The 26317-nt window shown below is 44.8% G+C and overlaps 1 protein-coding gene across 2 annotated transcripts; it reads left to right on the top strand.

The window, feature by feature from the left end:
• Positions 1-367: 367 nt before the first annotated feature.
• Positions 368-26317, top strand: TRMT61A (tRNA methyltransferase 61A). Of its 2 annotated transcripts, XM_061997774.1 has the most exons (6): positions 368-454; positions 2924-3288; positions 12459-12725; positions 22227-22345; positions 25187-25361; positions 25602-26317. In XM_061997774.1, exons 2-6 carry the CDS (start codon positions 2958-2960, stop codon positions 25709-25711), a joined length of 1002 nt encoding a protein of 333 aa, XP_061853758.1. In that variant the 5' UTR covers positions 368-454; positions 2924-2957; the 3' UTR covers positions 25712-26317. The 2 variants fall into 2 exon arrangements, with proteins under 2 accessions (XP_061853758.1, XP_061853759.1); XM_061997775.1 differs by lacking the exons at positions 25187-25361; positions 25602-26317 and having other exon boundaries at positions 22227-24890.

The raw sequence follows: 26317 nt of genomic DNA, 5'->3' as shown, positions 1-26317 counted from the left end.
GCAGACCGGGCCAACCTGGCTGGCTCGGCGAGGAGTGCCCGCAGGGCTGCCGAGGACCGAGGTCGGTGACCATCTCCCCTCCTCAGGGACCCAGCAAGGAGCCATGAGGCGACGGCAGGCTGTGCCGGGCAGCGGCGGGCTGAGGTGCAGAGGGCTGAGCGGGCTGCGGGGCGGAAGGCCGAGGGGCTGGGCGGCCGTGGGCTGCGGGGCGGAGGGCTGGGCAACCTGGGCGGCTGGTGGGCGGAGGGGCCGGGCGGTGGCAGCTGGGGCTGGCCGCGGCGGGCACGGGCGGCGGCAACTCGTCGGCTCTAGGCAGGGCTGGAGAGGGCGGAGGCGGCGGGGAGGCGGGAGCGTCAGCAGCCTGCGACCGGGGCGGAAGGAGGCGCTGGGCGGGCACCGCGTGCGAGGAGAGCCGGGCCGGGCCGGGCCTGCTGGCGGGGCTCAGCCCCGGAAGGTAACGGCTCTGGGGACGGGGAGAGCTGGTGGCTGCCGGGGGGACGCGAGGCCCTGAGGAGCGGCGGGGTCCTGGGGCGATGGCGCTCCCGCTCCCCGCTTGTCGCCGCCTGGGCTCGTCACGGGTTAATGCTGCTCTCTGGCAGGCTAATCCCTCCCCTGACCCCGCCGGCGAGCTCTCGGCGTGTTCTGTGCTCTTAACCCCCCCTCAGCAATACCGAATTAAACCAGCCAACCCCGCGGGCTGATGCACCCCCAGGGCGCGGGGACGGCCGCGCTGCAGCCGAGGGGCGCAGGGGAGAACGGCCTCGGGGCGGGCGGGAGGCCCGGCCTCCGGGAACAGCCGTTCTGCAGCGCCTGCTCGGGCAGCGGCTTCACCAGCCCTCATGTTACTGAGGGGCCTGCGCTCCTCGGGAGGCGAGACGCTTGTGCCTGCCTTCTCCTCCTCCTCGGGAGGTTCCCCTCGCTGCCGTGTCAAGCAGCAGGGCTGCTCAGAGAGCGAAGAGGTGGCCTGCCAGGCCTGTGTGGAAGCTGGTCAGGAGACAGAGAGGTATATGTGGGTTTTGGTTGAAGGGAACACAGTCATTTTAGTAGTTTAATATGTGAGGCTGCAAGGGATCACCTGCATCACCGAGTTTAGGTCACTGCAACGATGGGAAATGTAAAGTTGAGGCAAGCCCATAGAAAAGCCCTGAAGCCTTGCCACAAGCCACTGCCAGACCTTCCCTTCCACTTCCCCTCTACAGCGCTCTGCCACAAGTAATACTGTACCAAGACATCTACATGCTACCTAGAGACTAAGGGAGACAGAGATTACAACAATATGTGAGGGGCTGCATTGGTAGGAAATGGAAAATAACGGAAAATGAGTGCTTGCAGAGGTCACTGTGCTCCTTGCCATAGGCGGGGACAAAAAAACCTGCCAGAATTCCTCACAGACCCCAGATTTACCCCAAGTGTACAAATCTAATGTGCCAGGTAAGATCTGAGCCTGTCACTTGGGATGTCAGCATACACCATTGTGGCAATTATCTGTGGTAAGCTTAGTGGCTCAAAGGAAGGCAAAGAAACTGGATGCCAGTTTGTGTAATCAAAGGGAGAATAATTCTCTCCATGTCCTAGATGCACGTGGGTCTAACTGAAGTCTAAATACTTGGAAAGAAATGGATTACAGTCAAGCTCCTTTCAAATGGTATTGTTCTTAGAGCTGAAAACTATGTTTTATCTGGAATGATAACTTCAAGTGCCACTTATGAAAGATTAAGAACATGAATAAAAGTGCAAGCTATAAAACATGGTTACCCATTTGTACTGTCTCACAAAGTCCAGTATGTATATATTTCTGGATTTATGGGATGCCCTTCTTGCTGTTTCACCATATGTCCAGACAGGCCTGTTCTGCTTTGGCATCTCACTACCTTATGCACTAAGCATGTCATAAGCTTTGAAAGTCTTGACTACATCTGCTTAGCAGTCTTCTTGACTGCAGTGGAAAAAATAGAAATCTCTCTGCTTAACAGCAAATTGCACTACAGCAAGTTTTGGCCAAAAGAAACAGACTAAAATTGGAGACCTAAACGTTTTAAATGAAAGCAATGAAGTAGGACCAAGCTGTTACACATCCAGTCATTATTCTGAAACTAAAAGTAATGCTCCTTTTAATTCTCTCATGGAAGAAGTACCAGAAATCTGACTTTTAAAGCTGCCTGTCATAGGCTTTAATGATAACTTTGGAATCAGCATAACTTTGACTCCTTCCACCAACTGATCAGCCTGCAGCTTAGATAGTTTGCTGCCTTGTCTGAAAGGCAATGCCAGGTTTCATTGTAAGCTGCCTTCTAATTTCTAGACTCTCTTAAAGGCAACAAAATTCAATTGTAATTCTCTAAACAGCTCTGTGACTGTGGGGCTGAAGCAATACAACTGTGAGCATTAGCTTGCATGTGGTCATTTACATTTAGCTGGCAAACAGATGACTTCCCAGAGAGTCACTCTGCACCCCAAATGGCAAATTAAAAGCCTTAATGTTATTTTTTTTCTTGTAGTTAGTCCAATTGATGCGTAAATCATTACAGATACTACCTTCATCCTGTCTCTAAACCTTAGCTTGGAACCCTGAGAGCTTGTGAACTGCTGAAATTCATACTCCCTTGCAGGTTTCTCAGTAGTGTGGTAGAGCAGGCTGAGTAAATTAGAATGTATTTCCTAAATGTTCTTTAAAATGTACCATAAAGTGGGGAAAATACTGATTCCATGCAAATCCCTGGGATCTTGCCATTGATTTTAATTGGATCAAGAGTGCAGCAGGGGATAAGTCCCTGACTTCCTGGAGTTGTCATGCTAACATCTTATTTACACAGTGTGCTTTTGTTCTGTATTGGGGAAAATAAAATTACTTGGGTTTATGTCTGTGGTTTCAGCTCCATCATGGTCCTGCAAAACTCTCTTACCATTATTTATTCTCTCCTAGGTGACAGCCATCAGCCAGCTGCAAGACTGTCACCATGAGTTTTGTCGAATATGGAGATACGATAAAGGATGGTGACACAGCTATTGTATTCTTGGGCCATGAATCCATGTTTCCTGTGAAAGTCCAGCATGGCACTGTAACTCAGACTAAGTATGGGGTCATCAGGCATTCCACAGATCTCATAGGCAAGAAGTATGGCTCCAAAGTAACCTGCAGTAAAGGAGGATGGATCTTTATTCTTCATCCAACTCCAGAACTCTGGACCATGAATCTTCCGCACAGGACGCAGATTTTGTACTCCACAGACATCTCTATAATCACCATGATGCTAGAACTGAAGCCAGGCTCCATAGTATGTGAATCAGGTAATAATTAATATGTTGAAATCCTTTCTTAGAAACTAACACCAACACTTTTGGGGAAAAAAAAGGGCTTATCTTTACCTTTGGAAGAAAAGCCTCTTTTTTTTCCCCTATTGTGATATAATTTTCTCAGCCTACACATTGAGTAACTCTGTTTCATGTGCACACGTTATCAACTGCTGTTTCTTCAACAAATAATGTTACCTCAGTGTGCTGGCCTCATGTCCCAGAATACCTTTGAGGATGTGTTTGATAAATTCATCTTCTTCAGAGAAATACATCAACATTTTTCTTTCCCTTTTCTGAAGCTGTTGTAGAGTACATAATAAACTATTAGAAAAAGCTTTATTTGAGTAAAAAGTCAGGCTTTGAACTTGCAGTTTCAGAGAATATCAGTGAGATAACCCAGTGAAAGAGACTCTGATGACAGGCTGTTGAACTAATAAAGGAACTGAATTGTGTTTCTGTAATGTGATACCATGTATGTACATCCGTTTCACCCTTCTCTCCCGAAGCAGGATCCACTTGCAGTGCTGCAGCTGCATGCAAAATCACCATAGCTGTGTAATACAAGGGATGCTGTGTTCAGCACAGGGATGTGTTTTGTTTCTCAACTTGGTTTAATTTATTACTATTGTAATAGTAATTAACAGTTAAATATTAATTTGTAAGTAAGGAATGAAATGTTCAATTGATAGATATTTTCATGGTTAGATCCAGTTTATAATAAAGCTTTCATGTCTTTATTACTGCAAGCAGCTTGGGGCTTGCTTGATTTGATTGCATCTCTGTAGTTTGGAATAATGTGAGCTGAGGTAGTTTGTCCTTGAGTTTTCTGGCTGTTTCCTTTTGAGTCTTTTTATGAAGCAGTTTCATACACTTCCCTCTCAAGCATAGCTGTGGCAAAGAATCGGTGTGATGGGGTTGTGCTGCACTGCATTTTCTTGCATTTAACATTTCCCATCCCCACCCAAACATCATTTTGGGCAGCTTTTCAGGCATAATGACTGCATCCCATCACAACTGCATCCACTTGCACCCATTAAGACACCGGGGCTATAAGGAGCTGATTGCTCTGTAGCAGCCCTTGAAACTGGCAAAGCCATATGCAGAAGCCTCTGGTACTAAAATGGTTGGTTTCTCTAAGTTTCTAACTTGGTTTCTAGGCTAATCAGGCATTTTTAAGGTTGTCATGGGAAGCAGCAGCATTGTTCACTGGGCAGCTCTTCATCTCTTCCCTTCCCTACTGTGTTTAGGCAGGATGGGAAAAACAAACACAGCAAATTATTCAGAGATGGAAAAGATTTGGATTGCTCCATGTCCTGCTTCACTTGGAGTAGGTGAATATTAAAGTACAGAGCTGCACATGAAATGTTGTTGGTAATGTCAAGGATACTTAGAGTGAAAACGTTTAAAAGCTCATTTGTCTAAACAGCTAAGAAATGGAAACCCTTGCTGAAGTAACCTGTGCAGAGTCCCCAAAATGCTCTCAGTCAAAAGCCACAAACAAGTGTTTTTTTGCCAATGGGAAACTGTCCCCAGGTTTATTTCAATGCCTGTTCTGTCAAAGTATTATAACTTCAGCTTTCCAGGAAAGATAAACAGTTCTAGGACTATAGTTTTGCTTGTATTGCTTGAAGGATTCAATGTTCTAAAGAGTATTGCATCACATTCATCTGATTAACCTTGAAGCAACATGGGGAATTTGCTTGCAACTGCCCAGAAGTGGTGATATGCATTAAAAGTTTTGGAGTTATTGACAGCTGGAGCCTCCAGTGTGATGATGTAACCTACTTTGGTGCCATCCTAAATTAGACAGTATCGAGTGATCCAAAATCGTTAGTTCTAGATTAACCTTGCGTGGCCCAGACGGAACCAGCCCAATGGCGATTAACAGAGACGAGGCAGGAAATCTGCTCTGGTAATGACATTTGAGTCTGCTTCCTGCCCCTGCTGCTTTGGGATGTCTTTGGAGCGTTAATTAGTATGGAGATCTGTCTGGTTTTGTATTATTTGAAATGGAACTGATATACATAGGTGCTATTGGGACTGGCAGAGTGGGCACTTTAAGCAGCCCGGGCTCTTTTCCTCTCATCTCACTAATTAGACCGTGAAGAAGTGCCCTCTGTTTCCCCAGTGTGAGCAAGCAGGATTGTGGATTAGTCTCCACAACTGTGTGAAGAAAAGATCGATAAAATAAGATGAAATACCCTCCGTGTCGTGTTGTAATGCTGTAGATAAGGGTGGAAACAATCTTTTGTGTGTGATTAGACAAAAAAAGCAGGAGAATAACCAGAAGGCTTCATTTGGTATCACTTGAATGATGCAGTTTAAATTGATTAGTCATAATTTGTTATAAATGATACAAACATATGAATGTGGTTTTGACTATTTTTAATAATCTTTAATAAATACATAAAGAGCAAGCTTGTCAGCAGTGCATGCATAATTAAAACCATCCAAGCATACTCTATTGAGGCTATAAGGGAAGCCAGCATCTGCCTGATGTTCCGTGATGGAGGTGTAGGAATAGGATCCTTTTTCTATCTTCTGCTAATTTCTAATTCATAAAGGTATCTTGTGGTTTAAAAACTGTTAGTTGCTGGAGCTAAGATCTTTAAAGCATTGGTCCCTGGGCTTGAGGAATTCCCCACTCTGACACAGTCTCTTAACAGCCCAGTCTTTCCAGAATTAAGGGAAACTTGAGATAGCTGCTAAAATACCTGCTGTGGGTGGCCTGGCAGTGTAAAACTGATTCTTGTCAGGTAACTCTGGCCCCATCTGTGTCGATGGCATGTGCAATCACTGTCCAGATAAAGAAATAAGCTGAATATTTTATTCTTTGCATATCCACACTCTCCAAAACCAATGTTGCTGTCAGCTTCCCAGGCAAGGCTATTTTCAGTCCAGGGATTACAGATGCTTGTAGTGTTACAACTCTATTTGACAACTAGTTTTGAGGGGTTTACCTTTATTTCTCTATTACATTGGAAAGGTATTTTTTTCCAAACAAAAGTGTGTGGAACTCTGTCTTTTTTTATTTCTAGTCCCCCTGTATCTGTCTCCTCTCCCTGGTAAGACAAGTGTCTGTCCTTAACCTCTGAGTTACTCAGGAAATGCAGTACAGCACCAGGAAGCCTCATTTAATCTGATAAATCTCAGGAATATTTTGGCTTCGAAGGAGGATTTTATTTAGACAAAATGTAATTTAATCAAAAGTATTCTAACCACCATCCCAGTTTTCCTTCAGCATTCAGCAAAATCAGACTCAGGTAAGCAAAGGTGGTAATTGGATTTCTCATTTCCCTTCAGCTAAATCCCAAATCCCTGTTCATTGCCAGCCAGCAATAGGCCTCTGAACCCCCAGACTGGATTTCTGAATACTGAGAACACTCTTCTGGCTTCTCATGGTTTCTCTGTGGAGGAGTAACAAGAGCTGCCAGCCAGCCTTACACTGGAGCTTCTCAAAAACAATTATGAAATTTTCAAAGTCACAGCCTGGGTGTAGATTTTGTTAAGAGTACACTCATAAAAAAGTAACGAGGACTTAATGATTAATGGATACTCAATAAATGATTCATAGTTTATTGTGGAGTCCCAGCAAGTCAGCTATGTGCTTGTGACTTCTGAAGTGCTTGGAGACTTCTTGACTGATACTCCTAAATTGAAACTGTCTTTTGTGGCATAAGTACATGGGAACTGTTTGCAGCTCCATCTTTAGTGTACAGATCAAGGTTGCTACGGATTCATTTGATTTTGGAACATGCTTGTACTAATTAATTCTATGTTTTATAATGTCTCCCCTGTCTACCTCTTAGCAGCTGTTCAGGTGAGCATGAGAGAAGCAGCAAACCCCATCCTTGTATAGCACCTTTTGAGAGATAAGACAGGCCTTGTCAGTAGGAACATGGGAGAGCACAGTATTCTCTGGTCATACTGAAGCAAAACTATGGCCAAGGGAGGCATTGCTCTCATGTGTTCAGACTTGTGGCTGACCTGCAGCTCATGAGGAATGCTTTTCATCCCCTGAAGTGTTTGTTTCCAGATTTTCTGGCCTCACTTTCATCTTGCATTTCACTTGAACACCATGTGCATTTCTCATGCAGCTCTGAACTAAACGACGTTAGCCCACTCTCAGAAGATCCTTCCCTAAGGAACTCCAAGTCTCGAAACTCTAAGGAAAAATTCTTGTCAGTCTTCACATTCCCATTCCTCTTTCTAGGCAATGCCAGCCTTGAAAACTTCCCCCACCTTCTCAGCAGTGGTCCTCTCTAACCTGCAGCCTGCTGCCTAAAATGCCTATTTCAGGATGGCAACCGCAACAGATAGGCTGGAAAAAAGAGCTAATCTTCTGTAAAGGGAACTTCCTGATTTGCTGTTTCCTCCTTCAGATGTCAGCTCATCTCCTTGAAACTCTTTCCCTCTCTGTCTTCCCCTCTTCCTCTGTCCCTGCTTTTGTTGTGTGTCACCTCTGCCACCACGATTTGTGCCCTTGACTGTCTTCACAGAGTATCTTCACAGATCTTGGGGTTAATTTCCACCAGATGCTTAATATCTCTTCATATAATTGCTAAAAATTACTAATGATTCTCCTGTTACATAAACTTGTCATGTACAGTGAGCAGTCTTTCTCTGTCAGGGTTCCTTGACAGGTATTAGCTGTGGAGTTATTAGCCCTGTCTGAAGATTAATTTGCTTTTGAGGCTCCTTCCGTTCTCATGGCTGATTCATGACCTGTCTTAGCATTTGCTAGGTCTAAGTGGTGTAACTAGGAGACAAATACAGCAACAATGTCATTGTTTTGTTGTATTTACTCGTGTTAGAATAGCTTCCCTGGCCAAATTTTGCAGCAGAAGTTTCAGTTCTATTCAAATGTCACTAGCTACTGTATTGACTCAGTAGTAACACTCTGCATACTTTACACTTTTCCTCTTTTCAATCAATGTGAACCCATAGATGCACTTAGGAGTTTCTTCAGCCTTATTCCAAGGTGCATTTGCTTATGCACTGCTGTGAGCATCTATAGGTCCTCAGTCACAATCAGAAGCACCCACAACAAGAAATCTTTGGGGAAGACAAGTGATAGCCTGTATGGAGGAAATGTAGTGGAGCACAGAATCACTCCTGTTTATAGCATGGGTGAGGTTCTGGGAGATCAGACAAAGATCTTTTGCAATAAGAAAACCAGACTAAGTAGCAAACAGCATAAAAATGTTCTCTCTCAGTTATCAGTCAAGTGTTCTGCTAGATGCTGTTGTAATACTCGTGTTTCTCTTGCCAGTGTTCTGATGTGTATCTGTACTGTGTTGAAATAGCACATGTTATTTTTGAGCAGCTCAGATGTTGTCACTGCAGCTTTGAAAAGGTGAGAAACGATCTTAGTGTGGACATTGTCTTAAGTCGGCTGAGGTGTGTGGAGACTTCTCTGTAGATAACCTGTCACTTGAATAAGCAGAGAGAAGAACAGTTCTATTTGAGGTCAGGAATGATCAAGGAGTAGATCTGATCAATTCTTGTCTTCAAATCAGAACGAAGTATCAGTAGGTGCTGAGCTAGAGTGTTTTATCTAAGTGTCCACTTGTTGGGATTGAAATCCTTCTAAAACTGCAGTGTTTTCCCCGGGAGAGGGTCGGAACACTCTCCTGAGATTAGAGGTGTCAGAGAAGAAGAATGTAAGGAAAGGACACTACATAGGCCTGCAGGACCATTAGCCACCAAACATGTGGATTCAACACATGATCTTCATTCGTGCCTTTGGACTGTGATGGCCCACTTTCCCACTCTACGTGCTGATCCCCTACACTGCCTACTCCTCGGGCTTTCAGCTTTGAGTAGGCCATGTTGGGGCCCCTGCAGTGTCTCATTAAATGCCTGCAGTGCAGACGTCTGATTTTTGACTGAGGTGTTTAAGATCACAGAATAGCCCATGTAAAAGAGCATCATATTTTCCAAAGGCATTAGCAATGACCTAAGTGCTCACCTAAAGGAGCTGTAAAACAGCGGCTGTGGTGTTAATGTCTTCGGTCCAGTTTGAATTATCATCCGTGTGCCTCTCGTCTATAGAGTCCATTCATGATTAATACGCTGTAGTTAAATGGGCATTGTCCTGTGGCAGAGAACAAACAGTTTCTAAGGCTATTTATAGTGCAAGCCATCAGAAAAGCAAGCATCCTGGTGTAAAAATTACAAACTCTATTTGTTCTAGAAGTCGTCTCCCCTTCCGCTTTCTAGGTCAGTGAGGAGCAATGCCGGCATGTCACTGCACCCATAGGAGAATGAAAAGCTACTGAGGACCAGCCAGTTGGTAACTTGCATCTTCTGAGAGAAAATATTCAGTTCTGAGCGTTCAGGTTTTTGGTTCATTTCTGTGCAGGCCATTCAGCTATGCTGTTTCAGGTTTGGTAGCGTTCAAGTTCATGTCTTCAGCGGAGCTCCTTGCGTCGTGGCTGTGTCCCTGATGGATTCTGTGTTGTGCTAAGGATACCTTTCATTTCCCAGGGAAACCTGAACCTGACTAGAACTTACTTCAAACCGATGCCCAAGAGTCTTTGAGTCATATTTTGCTGAACACTATGTTTTTCAGTAGTGATTTTGAAAGAAAGACAAAGAGGAATTGAGAAGGTGGCAGGAGGACTCAGATGTGGAATGTTGCACCTCTGCAGGGAGAAGGTAAAGACAGATACTTATTTCCCCTTCTGCAGCATCAGAGAAGCCTAGAGTTGAACCCCTGCCTTCTGGAGACGGTGCTGATTGGGCTTTAGGGGTTGCATAACCTTATGCTGGACTGCCAGCCCCTTGCATCCATAGTGAATCACAGTGTGCTGAACTATCAGGCACGTGGGAGTTGGAGGTCCTTGTCGTTTCCCAGGACTGCATTCAGAATCTATCAGCTTTTCAAGGCAAGATGTTAGGATGGTGGGCGATTTGTAAACCATTTTGTTCTTTGTTTCCTCCAGTTTTGGGAGTGTTGTCATGGAGAAGACAGGCAGCATCTTCAGAAATCCTCTCGTTAATGACGTTAATATGCTAGAATTTGATCTGTTAAAATGTGATACATGTGTATTGTTCTCATGTTTGCAGCAGCCAGTCAACAGCAAATAATTCCTGGCAACCTTGTTCAACAAAAGCTCGGTCTCTAAGAAGGCCTGCAAGTGGTGACTTCCAGCATCCTGGTTTTAGTTCAGGGTTTGGTTTGGAGCACATTTAAAAGGAAAGTGATTAAAAATGTAAAAGAATATGAACAAGGAAACTTGATACATGCACAACAAGCTGCCTCTCTCTTCTGTTTACAGCCCAGCTGTGCTGACAGTCCTTCTGTTCACTCCTTTAGATTAGCAGAGAAAGATGCGGAAAGCGTGCAGAAAAAGTTCAGTTGTGCAATCCTGCTTTCTGGCATGAAATGTGAAGGCAGAATTTCAGTCATTTTAGTATCCTGTCAACAACAGTTCCCTGCTCTTGTCATTAAAAGAAAAAAGAAATCCATGAAATGCTGTTTCTTTGTTATGTACACATAGCATTGAGTTTTTACAGCCACGTGGCTGCTGTGCCACCCTTCCTCCTCTTGACCAGGGAGAAGTTTCTGTTGACATTTCGAGGCTGCATGTGCCATCACCAGATAAGTGTGCACATCTTAAGTGTCTTTTGCTTTTCGGTTTGCTTTAATGTTGTCATGAATACATGGATTTTCACTTCAAATAAATGTGTGTGTCACAGTCTCTCTCTTCCCTTGGACCCCCCTGAGGCCAGTGCTAAATTCTGTGGATCCTCCCTCCAGGTTTGATGTGCCCCATTAAAGCTGGGGGCAGGGTGCTAGTGTGCCCGTTGAGGCCAGGGCCCTCTCAGAGGGAAGCAGAGGAGCAGTGCTGTTTCCACAGTGCAGTCAGTCGATGTGGTGGCAGAGGTGGGCCCTGAGCTGTGTTTACAGTCAGCATGGCTCCCCTTGCTGAGCTGTCAGATTGAATACGGCGCCACCACAGTGTTTCTCCCCTTCCGTGACCAGAGGGCAAGGACCTTGGATCTCTCAGCAAAGTGACTTCCTGTACACTCATGGAAAGTATTGCTCCAATTAAGCAGCTGTACCAGCCCCTCTGTCCCCTAATTAATTTCCTTTCTGCTAGTTCCTGAGCTTTCTCCTCCACTGCTATACTTAAGGTTCTGTCCTTTACAAGTTTTTTAAGATATATATTAGTTGAAAGATCTTCCTTCAGGCCAAATTTTAGCCTGATCAGTCTCTGAAGATAGCTAGAAATAGATTTTCCTTCTACAGGAGAAATGTGTTCCAAGGACAGAATTATAAATCAATAAACAGCTGTGGAGTTTTTAGTTTAGGGGGGTTATTCTGTTAAATGCCACTTGAGTGAGTAATTTGCAACATGAATTGATAGATGGCTGTTTTCTCCAGTGAAAATGTGGGTTATTAGTCATTCCTCTAATACACCAATGGATCATTTAAAGTAAGTTTCTTAAATTATCAAACTAAAACCAGAAGCAAAATCTGTGCCTTAATAGTTAGTTCCTGGTTGTGCATGGTAATTGTGCTTCTGTACACTTTCAGGTATGTGATGGCTTTCATTAGACTTTGGTAAGGTGGCGTAGGCGTGTATGTACGTAAGCCACCTGGGAAATCAAGTTGTTTGTTCAGTTTTAAGCAAGAAGCCCAGAGGCCTTTGTTTTGGATAATGTCAGTGGGAGCTGAGGATGGCCAGTGTCTCTTAGGAGGCCAAGGCAAAACGGACTTTGTGTTCTGAAGGCCGTTTGTTTGTCAGTAGGATTTTTAAGCACAGATCTTTGCCAACATCTCTTTGTTTTAATGACATGTAAGGTTTTGACAGTATGTTAAAATCAGCATCTAGAAGAGTCTCTGGTTAATTTCCCTGCATTTTTCCTGTGGTGTTTGCTTCCCCATGTTCCCTTGTGGCACTTGTTAAAGCCATAGCTGACCCTTGGCATTGTTTTTCTGCTCCAGGAAGGGAGGACAGGGCCTGAGTTTGCCAGCTTTTTAATTAATGCTTTGAGGACCCTGAAAGGGTCACTTAACCAATGTTTTCTGTTCATCTGAGGTTTGAGTAAGTGTCCAAGCAGGAGGACATTAGTTGTATTAGTTATACATCAGTCCTTTGTTCTAATGTACAGCACTGTCGACAGGCATTTCATGAGCTGTTTGTGTTTTCTAGGTACGGGCAGCGGATCCCTCTCCCACGCTCTCATCCGGACAGTGGCTCCCACAGGGCACCTGTACACAGTGGAGTTCCACCAACAGAGAGCTGAGAAAGCCAGGGAGGAGTTTAAAGAGCATGGGGTGGAGCATCTGGTCACTGTAACCAACCAGGATGTCTGCAAGAATGGGTTTGGTGTCTCCAACGTTGCGGATGCTGTGTTCCTAGATATTCCTTCTCCATGGGAAGCCATAGGACATGCAAAGTCGGCGTTAAAAGCTGAAGGTAACTGCACTTGCCTCTCTCTGCTCAGGAAGTGCTGTGTGTGCACACCTTTCTGCCATTGAGCCACACTTTAGATCTGCTTCCAAACGCTTCCTTTGTGTGATCGCTGCTCTCAAATGTCAAAGTCTCCAGGCATTTCTAAGGCTGAAAAGCTTTTAGAAGAGCTCTTCAATTTGCAGCTGAAGATTTGAAAGGAGAAGAGCAACTTTTTTTTCCCACAGGCCTGTGCTAGCTGCTACAATTAGCATGGGCAGTTTATAAAAAACCCCTTTGAACCTTTGTCAAGTGCATTTTGCTAGATCTGAGGTGTGTGGGAAGCAGCAGTAACAATACATGCTGCAAGCGGATTTCTTTGGCAATTTAGTAATAAAAGGTGTTCAGAAGCACTTCACATCAATCACAGACAATTTGGACCTATTTAGCAGAAGCACTCCATCAGTAATGTTAAAGAAAATGTGGTTACACTTAAATATCCTTGCCAATGTCTGCCTTAAATCTAACAAGCTAGCCAGAAGTTCGCTGTTGGTTGCAGTGGGAATGGAAGGTAAAGGCTATTCTGGGATTGTGACAGCAAGTGAGAGCTGCCCTTGAGGTGCTGGATGGATTTTGTCGGTTTATTATAAATCTTTTTCCCCATTGAAAAGTAAACTTCAGTGAATGAATCATCCTTTTACCCTGGAATACGTTTTCCCCTAATTACTGTTAGAATAGTGTAACTATACTAGTGTGGATCTGAGCTAACTTGTGCCAGATCACTTCTGTCCACAAAAGTGACTTTTCTAACCAAGAGGGCACGGAGTGCTGAGCAGTGCCCATGCTGGGCCATGAGTTTTGTAAAGCATGACTATGTGCCAGGGTCCAGTGCTTTAATAGAATACGTAATTGCAGCCTGATTTAAGGCAATTGCTAGGTTATCTTGAAATCACAGGACTTAACCTTGTTCTCAGAGCTCACTGAACGTGCGTTTCCTTGCTCAGTCAGGACCAACCCCGCTGTTGGGCTGCTAAAAATGCCGTCTGATGCCTCTGTAACACAGGCTTTCTTTAATAAACAAAGAGAGACTTGTTAGTGCTCTGTACCTGCAAGGGTTACAGCTCATTTTGTAGCTGCTTTCCAGTGTGTCCTGGGAAAAAGGACTTTTCCCCGTGCTCTACGATGCCCTTCCCGTGCTCAAATTATCTAATCTGGTGAGCACAGCACTCAGCTGACTTCCCAGCTTAGAAGGCGCTGCATTGCGCAGTCCAATTTGAGTTATTGGAGTGCTGCATGTTTGGAATACTGAGCAGAGCTGCTTCCACAGTTCCAAGTTCTGAATCCTTGTCTCACTCCAGCGTTTGAAATCCTAGAAAAGGTATTCCAGTCCCAAACTGGCCGTACCATCTGGCTGTACTTTACTGTGCTATGCTGCAAGGTTACATCTGCTCAGGGAATAGAAGTGATGCTTTAAAATCCCACGGTTTTGTGTTTGTGAAGTGACATCATGCACTTTCTGTAGCAGACAAAAGGACAAGTTGCTGATCCTTGCTGCAGTTTTGATGCAAACAGCAGCAATGTCTGAGATCTGCTATCAGTCCAAGGCTCATCTTTTGGGTTTCGTAGCACCCAGCCGAGCTGGGGGCATTTGTTTTATTTTGCACGTAAACAAAGACTGCTTTTCCTTTTTGTGTAAAATACAATTGATTGCACTAGTAACAGGTACAAACTTTTCTGTTTTATTCCAAACCATGCAGGTAGGTTTATCCTGGGCTTTGGGTTTGTTTTCTTTCACTCTGTAAAGTCTTAAAACATGATGAAGGATGTCTCGAGCCATTTCCCTTTCCCTACCACGGGCAGATAATTTTGTAGTGCTCCTTTGTTTTGCTTTCAAATAGTTAAAGCTCTTCTGCAGTAAGAACAGGCTGTGCACATACTGCTGTTGTTCCAAGGGTTAGCGTGGTGATAATGCACCACTGGAGAAAGTGAGCTGTTCCACTCTTTTCCCTCCACACCCTCTCTCCCACATCTGGACAAGGTCACACTGGAAGCGTTCACACTGAGGGTTTTCTTGTGATGTGTCTGGCAGCTGTACTGCCAGATAGTGGCAGTTTATTCCCTGAAGGTGCTTTGAATGAAATCAGAGCTAAGTGAATTCAATAAATGGATCAGCTAGCCTCCTCCTCTTTAAAACCAGTGTTCATTGTAGTGTTCAGCTGAGAGAGTTCTTAACAAAACCTTATCAAATCAGTGTTTTCTCTGCTACTTAAGCTCAAGAACCAGAATAGTTGCAGCTCCTAGTAGGCCAAGTGTTAATGATCCTCTTTACAGAGCACATTTATCACTCAAGTTGCATTATGCTGTAAATACACTATTTACAGTAGCTTTTGGCCTCCCGTTTAAAGCACTGCCAGCCTCTGGAGAGGTACAAGAATAAAAGGGCACAGTAGGTTTGGGACTAGAAGGTTCTTGGTCTCTGGTCGTGTGCTCTGCCAACATTTAGGTTTGCATCTCAGCTGCATCCTTCTGTGCTGATTTCACCAGCCACACTTTCAGCAGAAATGCTGCTTGTAATATCTCTGGGACACTACTGCACTGCAGAACTTGCTTTCATTTCCAGACCTGCACTGTTTTTCTTTTGCAGCATCTGCTGATTAGTGCTTTCCTGTAGTCATAGCTGCTGTTCCCAATACCTGACCTTGGTGGGTTTTGCAAAGCTGCTGTTAACCACTTCAGGCTAAATTTTTCTTCTTAAGTGAAGAAAATGAGGAAAAATTGTGAAGTAACAAAATTATCTTCAATATTCTACAGTTCTTAAGTGCCCTGAAACTTTTGACTCACAGTCATCTCACTGCTGAATACTGTAGTGCTTTGAATATAATTCTGCACCCACCTACTCCACTCTCATAAATATTGTCTATTTCTTCCAAGCCTGTGGAAGATGAGGCAGAAATCCATTTGTACAAGAATTTTCATACAGAGTTTTAATTTTTCAGGTAGGGAGATGGAAAAATACAGCTATATATTAGGCTGGATTGGCCTCTTGCATTATAAATTGGTCCCTGGTGGTGTTTAAATTAACAGTCTGAGTCACAAAATGATTAAAACCACCCCTCTTTTCTTTCTTTCTTTTTAAAGATTTTCTTCTTCAATTCAGATTTCCCTCTTGAGCATCATAAAGCCCCTAAATTATGAGTTTGTCAGATTGTGATCCTTGAGATACCACCTGAATATCTGAACCCTCAAAACTCTGCAGGGAAAGCTCCCTCTGAACATCTCCCTGTTGGGGCCTCTGCATTTCCTGACAGTAGAAGCCCTTCAGCAGTAAAGCCTTTCATTTTCAAAGTCTTATATGTGTTTCATTTGTACACAACAGACTTAAACCAGGCATTGTTTGCTTTTCTTTCCCCCCACTTGGCATAGCCATTGATCGTTGTCCTAACCTGCCAGGTTTGGTTATGACAGATACTGTGTAAGAGAATAAGTAACGTCTCGTCCTCCCAGCAGCCTGTGGGGCAGGTAGGGCATTGCCTGGTTTAGCTAGTTTCAGTTTTCATTTAGGCTTGCCACTGAGGTTCCAGGGAATACCACATCCGTGTAGAAAGTCACTGGCTATTTTTCTTGAGCCCAGAGGTTACTCTTGGTCCAGTTTTTAAACCACCCACGGGTGCCTTTGAGGAGTAGATGAAATCCCTGGCCACAAGTCTCACCCCTTGTGGTGTCTGGGTAGGGAGTACCCCAGGCTGAATCACGCTAAGAGGGCAGTGACATCAAGGCTGGTATTGTTTGGACTTGGGCTACCTCAAGAACACCCAGGGAATGTGTTGGGGCAGGGAGTGGAGCCTGACAGTCTCGCAGGCTATCCTCCTCCGCCCATGCAGGTGCTACTCAGGCTGTATCAACACTTCTTGTGTCCCCAGGAGATTGTTTTGGAATAAATGGATGAGGCAATAAGTGCTTGCTGAAATGTCAGCACACAGTTACTGTGGTACTTGCTTTGATTTGAAGGAGTATTAATTCAAGGTGAGCCTAAAGATCCACAAACTAACTTGAAACGGAAGCATGTCCTCTCAACATTGAAGGGGCACCTGGTCCAGTGCAAAGCTGCCCCACTTAGATCTGGGACCAGGTGCAGAACCCCAAAGCAACTTCACCTTGTTCTTAGGCTCTGGCTGTTTGCTGAGCCAGCCCCAGTAGTTGTTACCTCCTTGGAGGGCATTAGTCTGCAGTCCGTCAGGGATTCGTGGGTTGAGTGCACATGATGGGCCTGGGCTGAAGTAAAAGTGATTCTCTCACTGTCATGGATCATAATCCATGATGTGGAATGCCAGCCAAAGCTCCTGGCCTCTACCCAGTTTGTAGGAAGTAGTTTGGGATGAAAAGATCCTTAGAGGAAGGTGTTGGGTTTTCTACCTCAATTTGCAGCCGACTCTTTCCATTTCCTTTGTGCCAGCCCATCAGAGCCAGCAGGAATGAATTCTTTTGGAAGGGTGCACCTACACATGTAGAGGTTAAGATCACATTTGCAGAGAATGACATCAAGCCCAAATTAATGAGCTGGCAAGTGATTTGGAGAATTTCTTCTTTTCTGAATCAAGAAACATCCTTTAATTCCTTCCAACAGCTGAATCCTCTAATTTCACTTGTCAGGGAAGCTACATCAAATCGCCCACGAGCACACTCACTTAAAGGACGTTCTGTCCCCTTTTACAGAGGCAATATTTTTAGTGTCCTACTAGCACAGAGTAAATGCCACGGTGATGCTGCTCACTGACTCTCCTGCCTCTCCCCAACATCATGATAATGCCTGTGTGATCATTTCTCTTCCATGAGATCTTCTGCAATGTAATCTTTCGATTACAACAATGCACCCAAGTCCCCCAAACCCAGAGCTGTGTTCTTTCACCAAAGAGAAAAACGCTGTGGTGTATTCTTTGCATCACAGGATCATTTCTAAAATTGCATGCCCTTTTCCCTGGAACTTAATGCTGCTGCATTGCATATGTTCTTTTTGCATCTTCTGAAAAACATTGGGATGGTGAAAAAACTCGTCTGAGCGCTTGCAGCACGTACTATAACCTACAGGAGTCACAGCACGTAACTTGGATGTGCTTTCTGTACCGTAAGCATGCACTGGAGTGCTTGTCAGTTGGGCAGCACTGCCACATTTCCCATTCTTAAAACTTCATGCAGTTTTTAGCTAACTAGAACTGGTAGAGGTTTAAAGTCCTTGCTCAGACAAAGCAGAAACAATGTTGTTGGAGTTGCACCGGACTGCACCAGGAACGGCTCTTGAAGGAGGAGCGACTTTCGTGGCCTCTTGTAAAGATGCACAGGTGTGTCCATTAGTAATTTGCTAGTCTCTGTTAAATGGATGCAAATCTTCTATTTTATCTCCCCTTTCCCTTCAGCTCTCTTCTCTAAACCTTCCAGTCTGAGTTGTCCTTTGGTTGTCATATCCTCTCGACCCTGTTGCTGGTTGCAATGACTGCCAGGACTGTGTGGGCTTGTTCCAGCCTACAGCTTCCGGAGATTTAACCTCTCCGTTAAATGTTTCAAACTAACTCACTCCTTGTAAAGTTGAAGGTAGAAAAAGATTTAAGTCTTTCATACAGTCTCATTATTCTCTTCTCAATGGTAGCACTTGTCAGATGCATTATACGTGAATAAACACAACTTTAGACAGCTCTTCAGATCAAAAAGCTCACACAGCTTCCCAATGTGAACAAGATTAATCTCAGATAATTACTGTATCAATTTATGATGACACACAGATCTCATTAACCAAATTTAGGGATGGTGGCTTTCCTAAAAGGGGAGCTCTGAAAGAACACAAACTGGGTTTGTACTGAAAACTTTGCAGTTCAGTTGTTTTCACTGCTCTCTAGTCTAGTCCACTCCTTTTTGATCCACAGACAGAGCAGTGTGTCCCAGAGTGGAGAGGGAGGGAGTCCATGTCTTTTCTTCATTCACTAAGGAATCTGTGGCATGGCAAGACAAAGCAATGCATATTCAAGTCCTTTAAGCCCTAAATGCCTCTTGATGTCTAAAGGACAAGAGGGCTTTTTGAGAATCTGAGAATTGTGAATGCTGAAATCTAGATTTATATCTTTTTGGTGACTGTGACAGAAAGGGTGTCTCCTCCCTGGTAATCCAGTGGGGGTGCAGAGGGCAGCCCACAGTGTAGAAAGTTCAGAAGCATCTGGTCTGTTGAAGAGGACAGTGTCTCTGCTCCTGGAACAGATGAGCATGTCTTTCTCAGTGCTGCTTTCCTGCTGCCCAGAGGCCACTTTTTTTGCTCATCTAAACAAACCATCACAACTGAAGCTTCCCAAACCTTTCTATTTTACTCAGCCTCTTGCAGCCTGGAACTGCAATTTCTCTTTTTGCCTTCCAACCTTCTGCTAATTGTAGCTTTCCAAGCTTCTCTTAATATCTGCTTAATGAAGTCCAGCCTGTAAGTCAAAGCCAGCCTGCCCTGATGGTGTGTACAGGAAAACACGGGAGCTTGTTAGGCTCCATCAACACCAAGCTAGTTGTAGGTATATTTATTTGGGAGAGATGAATTATAATAACCAGGACAATAGGTATGAAAAGGAAAAAAAAAGATGAAATAGGCAGAACTACCCAAACCCTCTGCATGCTCTCAGTTATATGGAATACCAGCTGGTTTCCCACTCTTTGTACCTGAGAAGCTTCCAGCAGTGCAGTAAATGAAGTAACATTGTTTGTGCTTCCCTCCCCTCTGGAGATTAGCTGTTGCAAACAAGAGCTTACTTCCCTACCAAGCAGCTTGAAAGCATGTTTTCTGTAACTCTACTTCCCCAAGCAGTCTGAGAAATGGTCACCAAGTTTGGTGTCGACATGCTGCACTCAGCTGACCATCCCGAGGCAAAACCGAGGGTGCTCTGCCTTTAACTGAAGGCTTGATGAGATCCGTAGGCGGCCTTGCAGCTTGTATGGCAACAGCTGTGTGCAGGCTTCTTAGTTTTTGTCTGTAAATCTAGAGCAAGTGGATTCAGAAGCCTAAACTTCTCTTGAAACTCTTGTAGTCAGACTGAATAAGAGCAGACTTACCGTACATGTAAATATATTTCCCCTTTTTATTGCAGTGTAAAACACCAAAGACAAAAACCCCTGAATGAAGTAGTAGTAAGACTCTGGTGTCTCTGCAAATTCTTGCTTTGCAGACAAAGAGTTACTGTGAAGTGACATTTGGCTGAGTTAGACGTTTGTTCAATTCCCTACACAATAAGAATATAACATCTTTCTTTATAACATCTGTGCATCGTAGTAGCTTTCTGCTTATGCAACAGGGATTTCTTCCTGTGCTTTTCTCTTTTGCTTCTCCAGACATGGTAGAAGTGTGTACTGCTTTGGCCAGAGAAGATCAGCTGTCAGAATCAGTATCATTTTGGTATCCCTGGCCATCCTGAAGAACATATGAATCTAATTTCATGGGAGCTAGTGGACTGCTTGTGCAATTAAATCAGCATCAACAGAGTTGGTTGATAATGACACGTAACCAGCATTAATTTTGCAGGTGATTATTAAGTTTGATTTTTAATTGTCACTCCAGGGAATTACTTGTCCAGGGTACTTTGTTCTGAAGATGCATGATAAAACCTCTTGGCTGTGGAGACTTTATTTCAGGACTCAAATTAAATCCTACTTAGTGTACGGTGGATTGATGGTCATGGAAAGCTTTCTTCCCCAGTCAGTACCCAGCACATCATTGCTGCACAGTAACTAGAGTGCTACAGTGATGCTTTCACACCCCATGCTTTCTCTTTTTAGAGATTCGACTTTAGAAACAAAAAAGGGGGAGAAAAAAGAAGGGAGTTTGAGATAAAGCAGGCTTCACATAGTCCCAGCATAGCCTCTATTTTTAGCAGGATGCTTTGCTCTCACTTGCACGGGTTCTTTAACTGCTTAAGACAACTGTTGTTCAAAGGCTGGACTGGATGAGCCTGGGAGATGGCTGGGGAGGAATGCAAATCAGGTCAGGAAACATTTTCATCTCATTGCAATAAGTAAAACAATAGCTGAAGCTGTGTTGCCCAGTGTTCCTTCCCCCAGCACAAAAGCTTTTCAGGAAGGGCAGTTGCCTTGCGGGACACAGTGTCCTGGGTGAAAGCACATGCCCTGGCTTTATGGCAGACAGTGTCCTTATAATTCTTTGATCTGATTTGGCTGGGGCTTTTCAGAGTAAATCTGAATCATTCTATTCTCAGCTGTTAAGGTGACATTGTAGCACGCAGAAAGTTGTAAGGGGCCTGTTAATACTCTGTGTTTAGAATCAAAAATCCTATGGGTGCACAGACAAGGAGACGGGTGTTAGTCGATCACTTACAAGTCCCGTCCTAGAGTTCTGAAGCATTGGCTGTAAACCCACCAAGTGTGATACCCAGTAAACTATAATGCTTGGGAGATGTGCTAGTCAGCTCGACTAAAAGGGTAAAGCCTTAACAGCACTCCATCTATGGCCTGGAGAGATTACTGTATTCTGTACACGCATACCACAGCTCTCAAACACACACAGAGCCGCTTCTGTCAGAGCGTGTGTACGCACACGCTTGTATTCTAATGAAGGCAGCTCTGTACAGTGTGTGGAGAGTGACTTTGGGCTTTGTGTAGGTGCCAACTTCAGTTCTGTGCCTCAGTCCAGAATAGAGGATAGTGGTTCCTAAAGAGTCGCTGCTCAAAAGGGACCAACTCTAACAGTTTTATTGTGAACAAAAGTGGTGGGCAACACTGATTTGGAAGGTGAATGGATTTGCTGTAGCAGTTTTTAAAGGGCCTGAAGCATCTGTGCCCTGATGAGGCCTCATGTAGAGTCCCGTGTCCAGTTCTGGGCTCCCCGGCTCAAGAGGGACAGGGAAGTGCTGGAGAGAGGCCAGTGCAGGGCTACCAAGATGATCAGGGGACTGGAACATCTTCCTTATGAGGAAAGGCTGTGGGACCTGGGGCTGTTTAGTCTGGAAGAGACTGAGGGGGGATCTCATTAATAGTTACAAATATCTCAATGGTGGGTGTCAGGAGGTTGGGGCAGCACTTTTTTCTGTTGTATCCAGTGACAGGACAAGGGGTGATGGGATGAAGCTTGGAACATAAAAAGTTCCATTTAAATATAGGGAAAAACTGAGTGCTGAGGTGAGGGAGCCCTGGCCCAGGCTGCCCAGGGAGGGTGTGGAGGCTCCTCCTCTGGAGGTCTTCAAAACTCACATGGACACATTCCCATGTGACCTGATCTAGGTGGGACCTGCTTTGTCAGAGGGGTTGGACTGGATGATCTCCAAAGTTCCCTTCCAACCTCTACCATTCTGTGATCTTGTGGAGTTGTCCATATTTGAGGTTGTGCTGACACTTCACACCTGCATAGTTGCCTCATGGACGTGTTCTTGAAGAAAGTTTTCCCTTTATCTGTATAACAGTAACTCAGTGGGCATCAGTGAGGGTTAGAAAAACTACTAAAAGTGCTTTGTTTTGGTTTTTGCTCTCTGTTCTACTACCTGTCTCATTTTGCAGGTGGCCGCATCTGCTCGTTCTCCCCCTGCATCGAGCAAGTCCAAAGAACCTGCCTAGCGATGGAAGAATACGGTTTTACAGAGATTAACACCTTGGAAATCCTGCTCCGAGTGTACAACGTAAGGACAATTAGCTTACAAATCCCTGACCTCGGCAAAGCAGCTGAGGATAATTCTAGCACCGGCTCTGACAGCAGCAACCCGTCACACCAAGGTAGCCCGTGCGCCAACCTGCAGCAAGGAGCTGTGCAGTTCAAGAGCGGCGTGCCGCTGCGGGAGGTGGTGGGGCACACTGGCTACCTGACCTTTGCCACCAAGAGCCTCTTTTAGGACATGTGGAGTTTGTGCAGTTCACATTGGTTTGTGCCTGGTATTCTGTTTTCATGGTTCTTTTTTGTAGGGCATCCAGGTTTTTTTTACTTCTCATACTTGTCGGGGAATTCCATATATAGTCACATTTGGTTGGAAGAGGCTTTGTTTAAATAGCAGACAGGCATTAACCAGAGCAGCATCAGGGGAATGTTGAAAGCCTGGAACGGGGCTCTGTGCTCTGTGTCAGAAGGAAGATGAATTAATAGCGAATGGCCATTCACTGGAATGTGCAGAATAAAGATCCCTCCCGATGAGAAAGCAAAACAAACAGCGCACTAATTGCAAAGAGGTTGGATTGGTTTTCCTCCTCCTTTCTGAATTACTTTCCCAGCTCTATTTTTCTCCAACACCACTACATACTCCTGTTTTTTAAACTCTTTTAGGAACGTGAAGGTGCCAACTTGCCTTATTTTAGACATAGAAGTTGTGAGGCCATAGGGGTGCCAGCACAGCCGATCACAGAATTAGTGTTTCCTAGTGTTACATGGCTTCGGGGAGGATTATTGGCAGTGCTCAGGAGCACAATCTCTCACTCCATTCCAGGCTGGCAAGTTGTTTAGGTTACACAGAGGCCAAAGAAGTGTGCTAATTGTTGGATTAGGTTTAGAATAGTGTACTGTGCTCATCAATTTGTAGTAGAAATTTGGACCTGGATTCATATTGTAGACTTCTAATAGATCAGCCACCTCCAGGGCTGACGAATCCACTGTGAACAGTCACTGAACGGCAGGGTAATAGTCTCTGAGGACTTATTTGTAAGCAGTGTGGCTGAGGTGCCATTTGTTTGGTGGTTTGTGTGCATTACAGTGTACTGTCTTCCTGCAGTTAAATGCCAGAGTGCTTTTGGCAGAATTACTGTCTCCAAACTGCAACAACAATGCAAACTTAGTAAAGTCCTCAACCAGCTTTATTAATTACGTGTTCAGACCATTTACTCTTTGGTCTTCCATGCAAAGCTGGTGGGTGTGATGAGCTGTTTGAATACTGGATTAAATTTGGTATTTATAGATTAAAATAATTATGTACATTGATGAAGTTCCTTCTTTCTGTTTATCTAGGGGGGATTTTTGCCTTGTTTTTAATGAATTCAGGAGTATTTTTATGCCATCCATTAGTCTTGTCTCTGGAAGCGTTGAGCTGTGTCTTGCATTCAGTACCTGAATATTGCCACGTAAGAAAAATAACCATTCATAAACTGCTGCCTGAACATTTGAACCTGATATCCCTCCCCCATCCTTGACAAAAATAAGCAAAGCCGAGCTATTACCGTGTTACAGCACAACGCTAATCCATCGCGGTTTAAAGCAAGCTCAAGCCATCACAGCAGCAAAGATAAACTGCTCAGCAGATTAAAGGCAGAAAGCAATTCTGTTGAACTAAATCAGTTATGTAAGTTGGCCTACAACTAGAGTGTTCCTCCAGCCATGATATGAAAGTTCTCTTCCTGCTGCTTGTTCACGTCCCCCAGAAAGGCTGCAGCGTATGTGTTTTGGTAGCTGTATCATGGTGACGTGCTTACATGTCTGCATGCTCACATGTGTCTGAATATGGCTGTATTTGGACAAGGGGTGATGGGATGAAGCTGGAACACAAAAAGTTCCACTTCAATATAAGAAAAAACTTATTTCACTGTTCAGGTGAGGGAGCCCTGGCACAGGCTGCCCAGAGGGGGTGTGGAGGCTCCTTCCTTGGAGGGCTTCAAGACCCACCTGGACACGTTCCTATGTGACCTGATCTAGGTGACCCTGCTTCTGCAGGGGGGTTGGACTGGATGATCTCTAAAGGTCCCTTCCAACCCCCACCATTCTGTGATTCTATGATTTGTGGGCTTAAACAACTGAAAGAAGGCTAAGGTGCTAATGTATACCAGAAGAAAGGATATGGGGAATACAGTGTTAATGCTCTGAGGTTGGGATCCCAGGTCTTCACCAGGGAACGTTCCAGCACCAGTGTTGATTTTCTTTCTCCCTGACAGACTTTGTTTTAAAAGAGTGTAACATTTAAACAGGATTAAAGAGGAACAAAGTCATGTTTCTGTCCTACAAATAGACATGGAATGGAAATATCGATGTGTCTTCGTGGAGCTTGAAACAAAGCTGATGCCTTTGTTGCCTACAAAGCCCAATTCAAAAGCCCCTGAAATAAACCATTGACTTTGCATGGCCCCATATTGATTTGATCCCTGCAGAGGAAGGACACACGTTGCGTAAGAGGAGAAGGATCTCATTCCTGCCTTTGCAATATTAAAAAGGCTTCTGTGTTTCTGTTGCCAGTGAGAGTCAGGGCCAGCAGCACCACACTGCTTCCTGCTGTTGCTTTGTTGTCAGGGTCACGGGGAGGATCCCGCACTGTCCGGTGTGGACGGTGCTGTGCTGCCAGAATCCCCACTGCTGGGTTCTGCTGGCCGTGGCCTGGATGGTGCATTCTGCCTCCATTCCCTGCTAGAAGTGGGAAATTGGAAACCTGGGTCTTTCCTGCCACGCTGGGGCAATCTACCTGGACCAGGCTTTCAGAGACCTCGTTTCTCTTTTTAACACATCCTAGTCTTCAGTCTGGAATGAAACAGCTCTTCTTCCTGCCCTGTCACAGTTCAGTCACACGTGTGCAGGCTGCACGTGTTCATTGGATCCCTCAGTCACTGTGGGCAAGCACCAGCACACACCTCTGCCCGACAGCTCGTCCCGTTGTGCTCCGTGCCCTTCGAGCTGGTGTGGGGACTGTCTTGGACACTATGCAACCCTCAAGGCAAACAGGGATGACTCAGGTGAGGCTTGTGAAGCACTTGAGGGGCCTGCTGCTGTTCAATGTTTACCTATGCTTTAACTAAAGCATTACAGATCTGGATCTCACTGTGGTTGTTCCCTGCTTACCTATTAACACCACACTGTTTTCCTCTGAAGAAGATGTGATCATAAACTCTGTCAGAGAACCTTAAAGGGATAAAGTAGCAAAAATGCTAGGAGCTCATTCTTCTGCTTCATTTCCTGCTCTGTCTTCTCCTTAGGTACTTTGGGATACGTGATGGTGAGGAGATGGTTCTTCCTGGGAAGTGTTCCAGAGATAAGAGTTCTGGTTCACGCTCACTCCCTGGAGAGTACATCTGTGCTCCATTAGTCCTGGTGAACGGGATGATTGCGGAAGTCATGGTGACCTAGAAAGGAGAGATGCTGTGAGCCTCCTTCTGCTTGTGAATAGCAGCAGGGTCTGCATCACTTAGGTGGATGGGTGCAATGGGCAGCCCACCACTGGTGCCTTACCAGGCTCCTTCTGGACAGAGGCTGGGGAAAACAATGCTCTCCTGGGCTGCCACTCAGCGGTGTTCAGCGCTCCCAGCTCACCTCTGATGCCAGTGGGAGCAGTGGAGGCTTGGAAGAGGAGAGTTGGGAAATGGCTGGGCTCTTGGAGGCTGCTGTTTGGCTCTGTCTTGGTTTCTACTTGCACACACGAGAGAGGCAAAGTGGGAGAGTCTGCATTGCATAACCATGATGTTACACCAAAGGTACGTGCAGCTGTGACTAGGGGAGGGGAGGAAGGGGGTGACTCTACTACCAGAAAATTCTGTGTCACCATGAGGGAAAGCATTTACATGCTGTTGGCCTCTTGAGTGCTCCTCAGGAACTATGTTGTTCAGATGCCAAAAGAGGGGAGCCAGATTGTGTTATTTCCTTTCTCCCTACGTGACAGCTTCTGAACTGGAATGAATCTGCATCAGTATCAACA

The sequence above is a fragment of the Colius striatus genome, chromosome 6 (assembly GCF_028858725.1).
Source record: "Colius striatus isolate bColStr4 chromosome 6, bColStr4.1.hap1, whole genome shotgun sequence".
In the NCBI taxonomy this organism is placed as follows: Eukaryota; Metazoa; Chordata; class Aves; order Coliiformes; family Coliidae; genus Colius; species Colius striatus.
This window is presented reverse-complemented; position numbering and strand designations above follow the sequence as displayed.